This window comes from Copadichromis virginalis, linkage group LG14 (assembly GCF_057382275.1).
Source record: "Copadichromis virginalis isolate Kocher_CV1m ecotype Utaka linkage group LG14, C_Virginalis_male_GT1.1, whole genome shotgun sequence".
NCBI lineage: Eukaryota > Metazoa > Chordata > Actinopteri > Cichliformes > Cichlidae > Copadichromis > Copadichromis virginalis.
In genome coordinates this window covers 25,330,997-25,348,116 of record NC_140631.1, presented here as the reverse complement: position 1 = coordinate 25,348,116, position 17,120 = coordinate 25,330,997, and the positions used below count along the sequence as shown (strand labels likewise).

General features: G+C 40.8%; 3 protein-coding genes across 4 annotated transcripts; 2 read left to right on the top strand and 1 right to left on the bottom strand.

Moving 5' to 3' along the window:
* The first annotated feature begins 73 nt into the window (after positions 1–73).
* cep57 (centrosomal protein 57) lies at positions 74–6,306 on the top strand. Of its 2 annotated transcripts, XM_085430115.1 has the most exons (11): positions 74–132; positions 489–681; positions 960–1,160; positions 1,311–1,432; positions 3,078–3,206; positions 3,992–4,069; positions 4,150–4,245; positions 4,452–4,529; positions 4,629–4,858; positions 4,964–5,108; positions 5,219–6,306. In XM_085430115.1, the coding sequence occupies exons 1-11, from the start codon at positions 85–87 to the stop codon at positions 5,402–5,404; spliced, it is 1,506 nt and encodes a 501-aa protein (XP_085286241.1). In that variant the 5' UTR covers positions 74–84; the 3' UTR covers positions 5,405–6,306. The 2 variants fall into 2 exon arrangements, with proteins under 2 accessions (XP_085286241.1, XP_085286242.1); XM_085430116.1 differs by lacking the exon at positions 4,452–4,529.
* Positions 5,501–11,037, top strand: LOC146694034 (guanylate cyclase soluble subunit beta-2-like). The gene is made up of 15 exons (XM_085478685.1): positions 5,501–5,551; positions 6,905–6,978; positions 7,138–7,232; positions 7,325–7,485; positions 7,580–7,679; positions 7,784–7,983; positions 8,062–8,149; positions 8,205–8,371; positions 8,507–8,723; positions 8,794–9,114; positions 9,213–9,361; positions 9,521–9,667; positions 9,899–10,053; positions 10,181–10,362; positions 10,658–11,037. The coding sequence occupies exons 1-15, from the start codon at positions 5,501–5,503 to the stop codon at positions 11,011–11,013; spliced, it is 2,463 nt and encodes an 820-aa protein (XP_085334811.1). The 3' UTR covers positions 11,014–11,037.
* A 371-nt stretch (positions 11,038–11,408) lies between these two features.
* LOC146694033 (coiled-coil domain-containing protein 195-like) lies at positions 11,409–15,165 on the bottom strand. Its single transcript, XM_085430111.1, has 3 exons — positions 12,937–15,165; positions 12,319–12,541; positions 11,409–12,112 (listed from the first exon to the last, which is right to left on the bottom strand). Exons 1-3 carry the CDS (start codon positions 13,415–13,417, stop codon positions 11,983–11,985), a joined length of 834 nt encoding a protein of 277 aa, XP_085286237.1. The 5' UTR covers positions 13,418–15,165; the 3' UTR covers positions 11,409–11,982.
* Positions 15,166–17,120: the final 1,955 nt, after the last annotated feature.

Genomic DNA, 17,120 nt, shown 5'->3' with positions numbered 1-17,120 from the left:
GTGCTGTAGTTCTACTCTCAGCTAGCATTGCGTCATTTGCATTTCTTTAACACATGCGAGACAGGCTGGAATGGTTGCATTTCGATGGAGACGCTGCCAAAAACACTCGCAGCTGATGCTACGCGGGAAACGGTAGTATTACCAGATTTGGGTGAATTTCAATTGAAAGAAAAATTAAAAGCAGGTTGCCACCGTTTATCTTGAGTTAGCTAGACTGCACAGGAAGCTGCCTAGCAGCAGTTGCTACAACTCAAACTAAACGATGTTGCAAACCTAATAGTGGGCTGAAGTTATTCTGTGTTTGACGTGAACTGGACGGAATGAATATAGTTTTTTTTCTCACGGTCATTTCACTTTCTGTACTCCATTTGTTGTTTTTGGCCCTGTTCTATTCGCTCACTGTAAAAAATGTAGATGCCAGCAGTTATCTAAAGTCTAATATGGAAAATGCAGATAACTAAATAACATTTAGTCCTGTTTCCCTGCAGGAATCTTATCCACCACCACCACCACCAACCTGTGGACCGGTGCCTGACAGTCTGTCTCTGCCATCCTACAAAGACTACCCAGCTCACCGACCTTTTATCAACACACTTGTGCATCACAGACCTCAAACACACACTCATCAATCATATGTTCCATCATCACCCATCAAAGCCTTCCCTGAGACCAACAGTACTGGTACAATTAACTTGTGCATCTCTTCTGTTGCCTGTGTAGAGTTTCCATTCAGGCATTGTAGTGTTTCAGAGCTCCATGGTTACACATGCAACATGATGCTGCACTACTTGAATGTCTCAGCTTCACCAACATCTATTCATTCGTCCAATCATCCTTTCTTAGCTCCTGTCATGTTATCTTCTTTTTCCTTTTAGACCCCAAAAATATCTTGTTACACCAGATATGTCACGATATGCAGACCCTTCCTGTAGCTAACTTATATTTTTATGTCTGTGAAGTGATCTTATCTGCCTTGAGGAACCTACAAGAAAAGATCAGGAGGTTGGAGATGGAAAAAGGACATGCAGAGCGGAGTCTGCATGCACTGGGAAAAGATGCTTCACAAACACTTCTACAGAATGAAGATATTACACCGAGACTCTTAAATGATCAAAAAGACCCAGAAAGACAAAGAAGTGCCCATTCCAACTGCAACCAAGGTGAGTATAGATAGATAGATAGATAGATATATGGTGATAATAATTTAATTACCTTTTCATATACTTTTATTACTGTCTTGTTTCAAGCTATAGTCTTTTTTTTTTTTTTGTTACCTACATGTCTTCTGCGTATCTTCTCTCTATTTCTAGTGCTGATCAACCACCTTGCTGCCGCAGAGTCTCGCTGTTTGAAGCTGGAGCGACAGCTGGATCACATGAGGAGGATGCTGCGCAATGCCAGAACAGAGAGGACCAACCTGCTTAAACAGCAGGTTAAATGTCATAGCCTGTAGCTTTTCATTTAAAATATACAGTGGTCCCTTGTCTATCGCGGTAGTTACGTTTTAAAAATAACAGGTGAAATCCACGAAGTAGTCAACGTTATTTTTTACAATTATTATAGATGTTTTAAGGCTGTAAAACCCCTCACTCCACACTTTATACACTTCTCTCAGACAGGCATGAACATTTTCACACTTTTCTCTCTTGTTTAAACTCTCTCAAAGTTCAAACCTTCATAGCAAAATAAGTCCAGTATTATAGAATGAAACCAAAGTCACCCGCGGTTGCCTTTGACGGTGCAAAATGTTTCGTCGAAATTGTTGTGTTTGTTGGGGAGAAAACTTAAAAACATACAGTACAGCACCTCAGAGTCACACTGCTAGCGATAGAAAATTGATGTAAATTTGACAAGCTGAACGCATTCTGTACTGTACAGGAGACACAGTACAAGATTGATTGACAGTGGTCTACAGCCAATCAGGACGCAGAACACAGTGCACTGTAAAAAAAAAAAAAAAAAGCATGCAAAATTATACAAAAAAAATCGAAACAGTGAGGCCGCGAAAGATGAAAGATGAACCGCGTTATAGCGAGGGACCACTGTATTCATTTAAAAACTTGAAATCAGTAGTCCGTAGATCCATATTCTTGACGGAGGCGCTCGCACTTTCTCCTTCTCCCTTATCTTTCCTGCTTGGCTTCTCATGTCTTTTGTATAGTCTCGCTTAATCTCTAACCCTAAGTGAGTCTCCCAAACTTGTTCTCTAAAACCTAAAGAAGAATTATGGATTTGATCAACTGGTCCCTTAACGAAACTGACAACTCTGGGCTTGGGAGAGCCTGATTGTCCTGCGGAGACATTTGCTGCTGGATACTCGATGGTCGGCTGTGTCGTGTGTCTAGCGACACTCGATGGAGGACATTGAACGACATCTACCAATTCGGAACCATGATAACAGAGTTTTGGCTGATTGGAGCTGGCTCGGACCTGGCTTATCGAAGAACAAGAAGCGGCTACAGCTGTTCAAAATTCCACAAGGCTGGCTGACATGATAGAGGATGGGCAGGGCTGTGAGTACTCATACTGCTTTTGAACACAATATGGATAAGATCTTGGAGAAGCTCATGGCTCTGCTATATGGATAACATCTTGAAGAAGAACAAATGGAATTGAGAGACCTGTTGATCAGTGACGGACATTAGACCAACTGTAAAATTGGATGTAGTTTGTTCGCACTAACCAAACTAACTACCCTCTTCAACTCATGCGGCCCCCTGGCGGCAGCTGGATGCTCAAGGCAAAAGCTGACAGGAATAACAATCCTCCTTTAGATAATAAGACTGTGTTGTGACTTTCTCCCTCCTCATTCAAGGCCACCCACGTCGACCGAAGATTGTTGATCTCCCTGTTGGAGCTCAGTCTGGGGGGAGTTATTTTTTCTCCTCGTCTTTCCTCATCTTGTGCATTTTCCATTGTTATACCTCTCTGACCTGTCTTCCCCATGTGATGTTGTAATGTATGTATGGTTGGAAGGGTAAGATGGCACTGGCGAAGGTCGGTAGCCTTAACCCAACAAATTTCCCACATGTGGGACTAATAAAGGTTATCTTATCTTATTGTTATCTTCCTTTCAGGACATCCTGCAGAAAGCCAAATCAGCTGAGTGGCAGTCTGACACAGCATCACAGTATGCTCAGTTTGACAAGCTGGAGAGACTTGAGCGGGAGTATCTCAGACTGACACGTACACAGAACATTTCCGAGGTAAATATACAGACTTGTTGACGTAGTGTCAGGTACACTGAAATTATCTACTGAACAACCCATGCTCTTCTGTCATAAGGAAGAGAATATTGCCATTAAACATCATAAAATCCATGGCAGTGGCATCAGGCTTCCCCAGATTACCCACAGCTTGTTTTTGTTCAAGCATGGTTTGATAAATCAAAAGTATGAGTATCAAACTGCTGTCCTGGGGGCTCTAAATGTCCCACCAAAGGGTCTGATTTTGGCCCACAGTTAGCTTTGCAAATTGGGGAAATTGCAGTGAAGCAGTGCATAATTTGTTGGCTATTTCACTGTACTACTTACTTAAATATAGATGAAGCAAGTGGTTCACAAAACATTTAATCACTAAAATAGGTTGTTTTTTCATGCCAGAAATAGGACTTTAAAGCATCTCAAGCTATTCATCACCTGGTGGTGTCTTTTCTAAGATTACTGAACAACAGTTTTAGTGTAATTTTCAGTTGAATTTCCCACAGCTCATATTAAAGAAAACAGATAAATGTTCACAAGAGTTTACAAGAAGTCTTTAAACAGACCAGAACAAGACAAAAAGAATACTGGTTCTTAAGAGGAGCTCAGAATTTAAAATTCTGTATGCTGTCATGGACCTGGATTAATCTGCACATTAAGAAGCTAAGAATTATTTTCAGGTTTGTTCTTTATTTGTCAGTATTTTCTATTTTTACTGGACTTAAAAGTGGTAACAAGTAAAAGTTAGTGTTTTGATATATTCATCGTATGATGGGTTTGTTTGTCTTCAGATGAAGATCCTTGAGTTGGAGATGAAACTACAGGAAGAGGAGTACCAAAGAAAGCTCATCCAAGACAAGGCCAACCAAGTAATGAGACATGAATTATAATTTTCATCTTTGCTCTCTCTGTTACTCACTTTACATACTTTCTTCTTTCCAATGCTCAGCTACAGACGGGGTTGGACGCCAGTAGGATCCTGCTGCAGTCTGTGTCACCGTGCCGATCCGCCAAGAAGCCCAAAGAGAAGAAGTCCAATACAAAGGTTAAGACCTTCACATGCTCAGCTCATGGTTTTACTTCTGTTTGAGACTGCTAAGGTTCCTTCTTTATAAGTAGATGGTAGAAGAGACAGTTTTGCTCACAAGTGTAGATTTTATTAAAAAGGTTAAACATGTTCATCAGGGAAACCAGATAAAAACATCAATCCAAATTCCATCTTCCCTAGTTTTATTTCCATTTCCTTTCCAGAAATCATCGCAGCAATATTCCCACACAGAGCCACATTATAGACTGAGCCTGAGAGATGTACCCTTTGTTGCTGGAACGGTATAAAAAGACATGCCCGTGTGATGGAATACAATGGTCTACCATATTTAACATGCACTTCCCTTATGCTGACTCGCTCTCTTTCTCTCTGACGTTTAGTCAGTAGGCTGCAGCCACTCGGTCAGAGCCAACGTCCAGTCAGTTTTGTCTCTCCTGAAGCGACACCAGCCCCACCTCTGCAACAGCCGCGTCCTCTCACGCAACACGAACGGCTCCGGCACAGACGGCCACCGGCATTCAGACAGTTCCTCTTCTTCCTCTTCGGCTAGCGGGGAGGAATTATCGGAGCTGCTGCAAGCCCTGCAGGAGGAGCTGCGACTCATGAGCTTGTGAGCAGTATTTCATTTGATCTCGACACAAGGCAAGTCACAGACGACGATTATCAAAAGTACTTTGGGGGGTTTTTTCAGTGTGTTTCTGCGTGTGTGTTGCAGGGAGCATGATGAGTTAATGAGGCAGGTGGAGGATTGTGTGTTTGAACAGGAAAGAAAGGAACTTCGGAGGGTGCAGGAGAGGCTGTTGTTGAAAATGGAGAGGAAAGGAGAGCAGATCAGTAAGCTGTACAAGCACAAGTCGCAGGTGTGTTTTCACATATGCAGTCACTAGTTTTCTTTCTTGTTATTTATTTTTTATTATTATTATAATTTGTTAAAACTTGTGTCTCTTATCTTTTCCTGTCTCTCTGCCAGATAAAAAAGTTAAGAAAAGAAGCCAATTGCAGGCAGAGCAATGGGAACGAGCTGAGGGTGTCTACCACAGTGTCCACCAGAGGTCACTCTGCGGCAGCAGTCAAGGCTAGACCAGGAGACAGAAGCAAAATGAATCTGAGGCTCCTGAGGGACATGAAGGCTCTGCAGACCTCATTACGGACCTGACACTTGCCCACACTTTAGGTCACTCTTGTTGGTGCTATTTACCTCCCCTCAGCAATTACTTCAACTTCAAAACAGACACTGGCTGAAAAACACTAGATGAACACGAAGAACCAGCCTGTGTTTACCAAGCGTCTGTTTGATGAGCAGGTTCAAGAGCATATGACCTGAAATTCTTTAATATGTTTTTACTAGAATATTTGAAAAGACTGGTATGAGTCAGATTTTAGATGTCACTGATGATCAACACTAACTGACTTGTTTAAAAGCTTTGTTGTTTTTTCTTAATAATTTCTCATATTACTGTCTGACAATATGTTGAGAATATTTTAAAGAAAACTGGGCTTTAAATGGTACTTGATTTATTATTTACAAGTACTATTAAAGAGACAGTGTCTTGGTTCACGGAGCATTTTACCCCCAACATTTTCCTCTTATCTGTTTTTATGCAAGTAGAGACCATTGAAGTCTCTCTACATCTGTTTTAAATCCTGCAATTTGTGTATGTAAAAGTTACACTTTTATATTTTCTATGCAGTTGTAAAGTCCATGATCATTTCTAGAAATGGCCCAAATGTGAGGGGATTTCTTTTTACAATCAGGAGTAAACTGGATCTTAGTGAAGACACGTTTATGTTTTTATGTTTGTGCAGTATTGGTCCAGTACATGGTTTTGGTTGTTGAGATTTTTTTGTGGGGGTGGGGCCTGGATACTGAAAGTTTCCTCAAACCCTCATGTGCTTGAGGTGCTCCTCTTCCAAAGACTTGTCCTTCCTGCGTTTGATGCTGGTGTCCGACTTCAGTGAAATCACAACATCCATCAAATAAATTCTCCATTCCTGATTACTTTTTCCCATAATTGTGTGAATCATTATACCATTGCATTAAAGGACCATTTAAATATCTGTTTCTGTTTCCCTTTTTTCAATCCAAATTAAATTCTGTTATGATTTCCTTCATTATCAGCAATGTAAATAACAGTACCCTCTAGCTGTTATTGATTAAGGTGGTCCAAATACAAAGAATTGTTTATCTGCACACATATACAAATATATGAATCAAAATTACTTAGATGTGACAATAAGAATACATGTTTTAACCCTCCTAAAATGGGTAAAAAAGAGAAATTTGGCTGCTACAATTGTAACTCATTCTCAGTTATGAGTTACAGTGATTTTCGAGTCCCTGTTATCAAAGTGTTATTTATAAGAGGCTGTATGTCACCCAGACCCCAGGGGGGGTTGTTAGCACCAGGCTGGACTGGACAACTCCTTTGTGGAGATGAGACTGGGAAGTCTCTTAAACAGGCTGGATTTTCTTGTTGGTTATTTTATGAGAGAAGAGACTGGGTGTGGTGAGAGAGCGGTGTGACGATAATCGTGAAGGGGAAAGCTGCTGGTGGACAAACTGCACAGAGACATGGTATGCTGCTTTTCATGGTATGCTATCTTTTATTATCTTAGTTTCTCAGCTGGCCTGATTTGTTTGTTGTATTCCTGACAGTATGGATTTATTAATGCCTGTTTGAAATCGCTGGTAGTGGAAAAGTTTGGCGAGGAGGCGTGGGTCAAGCTCAGGTAAAAGAAAAATTTCTCTTTGAGAGAGTTGAATTTTTCAAAATCTGTTTGCTTTATTAATGAATTTTTACAGCAGAAACACATTTCTGTTACATTCTTAAAACATATCAGGAAATAAACATATTGTCTTCCCAAAATCATCATCATCATCATACACAGGGATGAAGCTGGAGTCCAGGACACCTTCCTGACACATGAAGTCTACGAAGATGAAATCACTTTGCACTTAGTGGCAGAGGCCTGCAAGCTTTTAGGTGTCTTTCCATTCACGAGTTGTTTCAATATATGAAATTGAAAATTCCAGTCATACATGTTTTTATTTATTTATTTATTGATTTACTTTCAGGAGTAAAACCAGAGGTAGTCTTGAGGCAGTTCGGAGAGTATTTCTTTGAGTTTTGCAAACGCTCCGGCTACCATCACATGCTGCGGACTTTAGGAGGAAATCTGTCTGAATTCACGGAGAATTTGGATGCACTTCACAGCTACCTGTCGCTCTCCTATAAGGTACTTGCTTTCACATCTGTCTCTCTCCCCCCCCCCCCCCCCCCCTCTTTTTTATTGGAGATATATTTTATTTTTCCATGCTTGATTCTTGCAGGAGATGAATGCACCTTCTTTTCGAGTGGAAAGGAACCCTGATGGAACCATGCTTCTCCATTATTATTCTGACCGCAGAGGACTTTGTCACATTGTTCCTGGTTTATTTGAAACATTTCCTTTAGAAATAACAATTTTGAGCTACATTACTCTCATTCTTAATATGGAGTATTTGGATCTAAATACCAAGTGTTCTCTTTTGTAGGTATTATTGGTGCTGTTGCTAAGGATTTTTTCAACAGTGAGATAACAATGGAGATTGTTAACCAGCTAGAAGAACTGGAGAGAACTGGAAAGAAGGAGCACGTGGTTTTCCTAGTTAGCAGTAAAACTGATGCTTCCTCAAAGGCCCAGATCCTTCATTCTTTGACTGATGAACCTAATACCACCGTCGGGATCAAAAAGGTTAGATTTTAGAAGTGGTAAATTAAATAACAATTTTATTTTACTGGAATTCTAACTCTTTTCTGTTTATTCAAACAGTCTGATCATGAAAAGAAAACAAAGATCAGTTTCACCATGCCCAGGAGTCACTGGCAGACATCAAAGGAGTTGGTTCACATCGGAAAAGGTACAGTTAACATAAAGCCTTGGAGCAATGGGCTGTGCCCAACGACTCCTATAAGACATTTGCATTTTTACATTTGCATGTATAAATAAATATTTACAACATTTATTTTGCTATACAGGCAAATCATTGAAGAATTTTGAACCTGTGTATCCCATGAAGCTCAAAATTGACCTGCAGACTTTCTGCCATGCTTTCCCTTTTCATGTAGTCTTTGATGAGCAGGTAGAATTTACAGAAATATATACATGGTTTAGATTAGCGATGAACAGTCTCTGCATAAACCAACTCAAGAGTCATAAATAATTAAGTCATATAATATTAACGGTGAAAACCTAATGGTGGTGGTGTGTGGTACAGCTGGTGGTGCATCAGGCTGGAGTGAATCTCCAAAGGACTGTCCCTGGGCTGCAGATTGTGAATATCCATTTAGATGAGTACTTCAGCATTGTGCATCCTGAGGTGACTTTCACAATCTCCAGCATCCGGAAGTTCATCAACAGCCACTTTGTCATGCAGACTCGCAGGGAAATGATGCCTGAGACATGGAAAGGCCGGCCTATGCTTCAGCTCAGAGGTAAAAAGAAAGAAACATTTTCTTTTTCTTATGTGTGTATTTTTTTCCATCTTCTGTTATTTGTCTTCAGGTCAGATGATCTGGATGCCTTCTCTGCGCTGCATGTTATATCAAGCCTCTCCTTTGCTGAGAAGCCTTCAGGAGCTGGAGGAAATGCACATGCACATTTCTGACATTGCACCCCATGATGTCACCCGAGACCTTATCCTACTCAATCACCAGCGACTGGCTGAAATGGAGCTATCCAGTCAGCTGGAAAGGAAGAAGGAAGAGCTCCGCATCCTGTCCCAGCACCTTGAGGAAGAGAAGAGAAAGACAGAGAACTTGCTGTATGCCATGCTGCCTAAGCATGTAGCCAACCAGCTGAAAGAGGGCAAAAAAGTAGATGCAGGTTAATAGATAGTTAAAAGATATAAATACTGGATAATTTGTTTGGGCCTATCTGATGTGGCTGTTTTGCATCTTAATTTGTGTGTATGTGTCCTACAGGAGAATTCAAGGAATGCACCATATTGTTCAGTGATGTAGTGACGTTTACCAATATCTGTGCCATGTGTGAACCCATTCAAATCGTTCATATGCTTAACTCCATGTACCTGCAATTTGACCGACTCACCACTGTGCACAATGTCTACAAGGTAAATATGAATGGTGTAACCTGGTTTTTTCCATGTACATTTCACTGGAAAAGAAAAGAACCATTCATGCATTTCCATAAAGCTTTTGGTTACGGGTTGTTTTTTTTCCCATCATGTCATCTGTTTGAACCTGACAGAGTATTTTTCTGTTTTTACCAGGTTGAAACCATAGGGGATGCCTATATGGTGGTAGGTGGGGTTCCTATACCTGTCTCCAGCCATGCTGAGAGGGTGGCCAACTTTGCTCTGGGCATGATTATAGCTGCCAAGGAGGTTATTAACCCCATAACTGGAGGACCCATTCAGGTGCAAGGAAGTTTATAGAGCACTTCTTAAGTAAATGGTTGTGAAATGGGGGGAATTTTACTCAATTATTGTGCTACACCATTACGGTAGTTCTGCTGTAAGCAGCAGAGACAAAAACACACTTTTGAGTGGAAGGAGTCTTCTTTCACTCCCCCAAATGCACCTGTGCCAGAGTTTGAATCCAAATATACATATGTAATTCCATCTGTGTGATGTTTTGTATTTCTATAGATCCGTGTGGGTCTCCACAGTGGTCCTGTATTGGCAGGTGTAGTTGGGGAAAAGATGCCACGCTACTGTCTTTTCGGAGACACTGTCAACACTGCATCTCGTATGGAGAGTCACGGCCTCCCCAACAAGATCCATTTGAGCCCAACTGTATACCAGTGAGGAGACACATAATATTGCACAAGAAAACCTGCATCCATACACACTTTCATGTGCTATGAAACCTGTGTTATCATCAGAATGATTACTGCCTTTATTTCTAAGTCTTGCCTTCATATATTTCAGGGCTTTAAAGAACAAATGCTTTGTCATCCAGAAACGAGGAGAGATAGAGGTGAAGGGAAAGGGGAGTATGACCACTTACTTTCTTGAAAGAAACACCGGAGTGAGCGAGCAGCAGATTATGGGTCTCTGTGACCTGGAGGCCACAGACGGAGAGGACAGCAGCCAGGGAAGCTACCAGCCAGGTCTGTATAGACCAAATGTAGTGATTTGTTGTGTGTCTTTGAAATTATAACTGATGGTTGTTTGACATTTCTGTCTGTACAATTCCTCCATCTAAAGCACAAGTGCACACTGCAATAGATGCACAGCCTTAGTATCACATCCTCTACAGAGAAAATAACAAAATCAATATGATAAGAGGGGCACCTCAATTTCAACTGTATATAGAAACAGTCTTGGAGCAAATGTGACCACATAAATTCCTCTAGATTGAATAAAGTATTCTGATTCTGACTGTGTTTTTGTCCTCTTTTACAGGTTTTGAAACAAAGCATAAAGATGAGCCTTTCTTGATCCCAATGAATTACAAAGACAGTCCAAGTGAATCTCTGCCATCATCAAATATGTCTGAGATTCAAATCTGCCCAATTCTCAAGCCCACCGACTCAGAAAGCTATGGAAGCCTCGACACTGAAAACCAATCAGAGGATGGAGCTCCTGACCAGTTACAAGCTACTGCTAAATTTGGCCAAACAGAATACACAGAGAAAAACGTAGAGGAATTAGACAGTGATAGCCACGTGGACATGCAGGAGCAAAACTTGATGAGTGATTCTTTGGAAACTAATATCGAAAGAAAACATAGCCAAACCCAGTTCTGTGTAGTTCTCTGAGCTGCTAATACTAATGCATAATAGTTTACAGGCTGTAAATGGTTTATCAGCAAGAGTGGATGTAATGATGAGCATGAACCCTTGCAGCTGACACCAACTACTGACAAAACAACTTTGCTGCAGAGATTATGTTCTGTACTTCATCAGTTAGAGTGATTCGCTGCACTGTACAAGGTTTTCTGTTAATGTGTCATTTATTGGATGTTGCAGATCAAATGTTGAAGTTGCAGGTGAAGTTCAAGTAATGATTATATGCTTTGGTTGTAGCTCATGCGTCTTATATTAGAAGTTTTAATTGTGTCTGCCCTGCACAGTGACAGCGGCACAGTAAGCAAAATGTTTTCATGTTATTGAGAAATGATTATCTATCTATGGAATAATAAAACAGTCTCCTTTAAACATGACTTTCATACCATTTATATTTAATATAAATAATCCAAACACTGGATTCTTTTAAGAAGACTTTTATACATGAAAGCAAAGATTGTGATTTGGTTTTGAGAAAACAAAATACATGCTCAGGAACAGCAGGTCATCTTCAGGAGGTCCATTGACCATCTTCTTCAGTTTACATTGTGAAAAGAAACCAAGATGAATAAATAATGAATAAAACATCGCTCATGAGGTCTGAGTCAGCGACCACAGCTGTCCGTAAAAGGGTTGTCACCTGCAGGTGTGTGTGTCACTCTCAAGCAACACCCGGGGTCAGGTGAAGAGACCAGATATCTGATCCTCGCTCCGGAGGGCTCTGTGCTTCATCACTGTTGACCATGGTCACATGAAAACAACACCTGTAACCAGAGTCTTCTGTTTGTGTGGTCAGGTGTGATAAAAATCGGTCTGCTGGCTCACTCACTAAGAGCCCAGTCTACATTGGCCTAGATGAAGAGGCCAACCTGTCACCTGTCGCAGGCCACAGAGGCTCAGTTCATGTCTGAATTTTGCCTCGTTTAAAGTCTGGTTGTTTTCTCAAGAATCCGTCTCAGTTATGGAATCCAGGTCAGACAGTCTAGGATCCCCCTGGTGTTTGGTCAGAGCTGGTCGACTGGTGTAAATGTCATCCACAGGTAGAAGGAAGGTGACAGTTTTCACCTTGGACCTTAAGGTGCAAAGAAAACACAAGAATAATTTTGCTGCAGTTTCAGAGATTCTGTATAAAGACTAGCCTTTTGAGGCAAAGCAATGAACAAAGTACTTTGAAATTAGCCATTAATGGAAACAGTAGTTAAAGCCTCTGTGAGGTCAAGTTTAAGATGAATATTTGTTTAAAGCTACAGTTGGGGCATTTATAGTATTTATCTCTACCTGTTTTTATGAACATATTCCTGCAGGGAGTGCCGGTTGGTAATTTTTCCCACATCTTCCTTTGTTGAGTTACCGAAGACACCTTTCCCATGTTGGATTTCTTCTTGCAGTCTTTCCCAACCAGAGTTGCTTGGCCGGACCCTGTTAATCCTTCCATCCCGTACAGTCACACCAGACAGGTTGGAACTTGTAGAGTACCTCCGAACAGTCATCACAGTGTTTTCTGTGAAACAGCACAAACATGATGGATTGAAAGATTTTTATTTATTTATTTTACAGGGCAGGGATGCCTATAGACAGGAAACAGTAATGTCATGTTCTCAGGTGTCTCTAAATATTACGTTTTAAAGTTTATATAAAATTTACGAATATTATAAAAGGCTATAATTAACATATTTTGATTTTTCCTTAGATACGTTGTTGGCATTTATTGTGAATAAGGAATCTCCTCAAATCTCCTTAAAAAAGGATGACCATTGAATCAGAACGAGCCTATAATGAGCCCTATTTCTAGTTTTAAAGTAAATTTTAATATAATAAAGAACCCTAAGAGATAGCCTATCATACTATTTCATTAGTTTAAACTCAGTCTGATGCCCCACTCGACTTCCCTCTTACCCTTGTATTGTCCCTCCAGGACTGGCGCAGACGCATTTCGCCTCAGGTTCACATAAGGGTTATCATCCTTGTCAGCCTGCTTCTTAACTGCTGATGACACGGGACTAGCTTCTCCTGGCATGGCTGCAAGTGAACGCTGACCAAAGTCTCCCCGCAGCTCCCGGTTCTCCGCTTCCAGCTTCTTGATTTCATCCCGCATCTCCATGATCACCCGCGCCAGGCTGCGGGTGCTCTCCATGGTGCTGTTGCTGCGTTGCCAGTACCACGGCTTCCCAAACACCGGCAGGGAGTCGCGCAGTAGAAGCTCACTGTGCTCCTGCGGCTTTATCATTGCAGTCCCCAAAGCTTTTGTGGTCCTCCTGCTTAGAGGCTTTCCAGGTTCTCTGCGTCTGTCAATCTCGGTCCAGATCTTGTTATGGGGAAGATTACATCGCCTTTCACCACTTGTACACCTGAAAGCGCTCCGGTGATCATCCAGCATCACACAAAGAATGTTTTATTCATCACACCCGGCGTCCGGTTTCAGGAAAACTAAGCAGGGGTCGGAAATGAATTGTGCACTGCACAAAAGCTAGAGCGGCACTTAAAAGGAGTTTTTGACATCGTTTTTGTGCCTATAATATTTGTAGCAACTATATGTTTAAGGTGTACGAATGATTTTGGCATCCCAGCTTTACTGTGTGGGGGCCATTTCTCTGTTGGGATTACAATGTCCTCCCCCTGAAATATTAATTAAATCTGTCAGCCAAGACAAATCTTGGAGTGAGACTGAATAGGGGCCTGTTCTGTTTCTTTGGTGTGTGCGTGTGTGTGCCCTGATTTTGATGCATAAGATCATTTAGAGCAGAGCATTTAAAAAAAACAAGTGTAATTGATTATTTGCACAATGACAGTGTGAGTGTTTTTTTCAATATGAGCAAATTCACTCAGAAGACAGATATTAATTAAAGTCTATTTAATAGGCTATATGATCCTCTGTCTCATGAATATGCATGTTTGATGAAAGGGAGGAAGGCGGTTAAACCAGAAATTGCAGGCAGTTTTGAAGAAAAAGACAGTAGAAAAAAAGCAGGTGTTTGATGATAATAATAAGAGAAGCAACAAACATGAAATGCAACAGGATGCACTCCAAAGAAAATTTCAGCAAATTACACTCAGTGGGACTTCCATAGTCAGGATGAATGGTCCGGTGTGCCAGTAGAGCTCATGTGGCAACAGGTTGTGATCCCTTATAAATAGACCAGAAAGTCTGTGAGTGCACGTGTACCCTAGCTGGCCCGACTCAAACAAAAACCGAGGTTACCCACATAATTTAAAATGGCATAATCCATAATATACAAGTGGTGTAAGGAAGGGTGTTTAGCTAATTAACAAATTAAAATAGAGCCCCAGTTGGTTTTCTCATGTGTGACTTGGACTGAATGGTGGTGGCTCAGGGCAACCCGAGCCTCCCAGAGTCTAGGCCACTGGGACGGAGACAGGCACACATAAACTAGTCTGTGGAGGAGAGAAACCCAATAAGCTCCCCTTTCTGGTTCACAAAATAGGCTACAGAGAAGGCGGGAGGTGAGAGAGATGAGACTGAGGATGGGAGTACTGCCGATTGGCTGGCAGAAAAACAGTTTGTGTAGAGGACTTATTGTAGAGGGTCAGTGCAACTCAATCTGCTGCACCTCAGGTGTGGAACAGAGGGAGTGTGAAGAGACAGACATAAATGTGTCAGCTGTCTTGTCAGACTGCGATAACAACAACAGACAAGTGTGAGAAAGAGATGGAGAGTGAGTGAGTGAGTGAGTGAGAGAGAAATAAAGGCAATATTTTGTCTTTTACCACCAACTGCATTTTCAGAGCCACTTAACCTCTTTTTATGTGCCGTGTACAAACCCCAGGCTTAGCATCAATTAGTAAAGAACCACTCTGCTGCTTTATCTCTGCATGGTCAGTAATTATACCCAGTGTGGAAAAAAACTGACATCAGATCCGTTGGAAAACTGGTCACTGTGGGAGCACACTAAATTTTAATGCCATGTCACTTTCAATGAAACCTCAACCACAATTTTATACCCTAAACTGTGCTAAAATCAGTGCAACACACTCTACTGACAGATGCATTTGTGAGAGTATGTGTCTATGTTACTTAATTTCAACTGCCTATGTGGGTATAGCTTTTGAGTGTCCTTATGAATTAAATCAAGGAATTCTACCTGATGACCAGAGATGGGCTGTAACGCGTTACTGTAATCTGATTACTTTTTTCGAGTAACGAGTAAAGTAAGGGATTACTATTGCAAAAACGGTAATTAGATTACCGTTACTTCCCCGTAGGAACGCTGCGTTACTGCGTTACTAAAACCGTGATTTTTTTGCGAGAATGTCTCACGACAGTGACGTAAGCAAGTGCGACATTTGTGACAACAGCTGTGTGCAGATCAACAATGGATCACATATCGATTGTGGGAGAGAGTATGAGCGTGCAGCGTTTAAAGCGTGGAAGTACTGACCTTACTTTGAGTTTGATTCCATAAAAAGTGACAAAAACATTAGCGTCCATCGTGCGTGGAAAGAAAACTTCTTTTTACAGCGAAAAAACCCCCTAAACTTCCAAGCAAGCACCGAGTGCCCAACGACGTAATGGGAAACTCACAGAGAAACTCGCGGATTCTTCAACTGACCGCGGCACACCTGCACCAGGGTAAACCTCCGCCTACCCCAGTCCTGCTTTACAGGTGAAAATAGAGCAACAGGACTGCTGAGTCTTTGACTTTATTTATTTTCTGCTGTGTTTTACTTGCATCTATTTGAAAGAGTGAGTGTAAACGCAAAAAAAAAATAATTTTATTTTATGTGCTGGAATGTGTAGAAAATAGGTTTAAATGTTAAACTAATTTATTCAAGTCAGAGAATGTTGCATATAATTACATTTTTGCTTGATGCATAAAGTTAAAAGATTAAAACTGATAAAACAAGTAAAAAAAAAGACTTTTCCATTTGATTACATTTTGTATGATGGATTATGTAGAAAAAGTAGAATTGGGCTGAAAGATCTATCGCTTTATCACCTCTTCAGGTTGTAAATCGTGTTTTTAAAAAGTAACTAAGTAATTAATTACTTTTGAAAATAAGTAATCAGTAAAGTAACGGGATTACTTTTTTGGGGAAGTAATCAGTAATTAGTTACTGATTACTTTTTTCATGTAACTTGACTAACACTGCTGATGACAGTTGTCTGATATCAGGCTGTGTTGAAGTATTATATACTGAATAATAGTTTTTAAAAAGGTCTGCAAAACCATCTCTAGGGTTTATAGAGAATTATTCAAAAAGACAAAACATCCTATGAGTGGCAGCTCTCTGCAATGAAAATGCTTTGTTGATGGCCAGACTGCTTTGAGCTGATAAAAAGGCAACAGTAACTCAAATAACCACTTGTTAGAACCAAGGTATGCAAAAGAGCATCTCTAAACATGGCAAGGTCAAGCCTTGAAGGAGATGAGCTACAACAGCAGAAACTGGGTGCCGCTCCTGTCAGCTAAGAAAAGGAAACTGAAGCTACAATTCACTCACCAAAATTGGACAACAGAAGGTTGCTGCTGATGGTATAATGATGTGGGGATATTTTGTTTGCACACTTTGGGCCCTTTCAGTTCAATTTTATTTAGATAGTGTCAAATCACAAAAAACAGTTGCCTCAAGGTGCTTTATATTGTAAGGTAAAGGCCCTAAAATAATACAAAGAAAACAGAGAAAACCCCAACAATCATATGAGCCCCTATGAGCAAGTGCTTTGGCAACAGTTGGAAGTAAAAACTCCCTTTTAATAGGAAGAAACACTCAGCAGAGGGAAGGCCATCTGTCGTGACCGGTTAGAGTTAGGGGAGGAAAATAGGACAAAGACACACTGTGGAAGAGAGACAGAGATTAATAAGAGCCAATTACTAATACTCTAAACCTTTTGTACCAAAGAGTATTATTTATAGACCACAGTCTACCTACCTAAGAAGTATTGTGGTGTACCATGTCCATGCCTTTATGATCACAATGTAGCCATCAGTGTTAGGGTACTTGGGTCGTTGACCCAGTGTTTTGTGTCTTTTGATTCATTATGTTCTCGGTGTATTTTATATTTCCTGGTTTTGTTTACTTATTCTATTGAGTTTACTCAATATTTCTAGTTTTGGTGATCT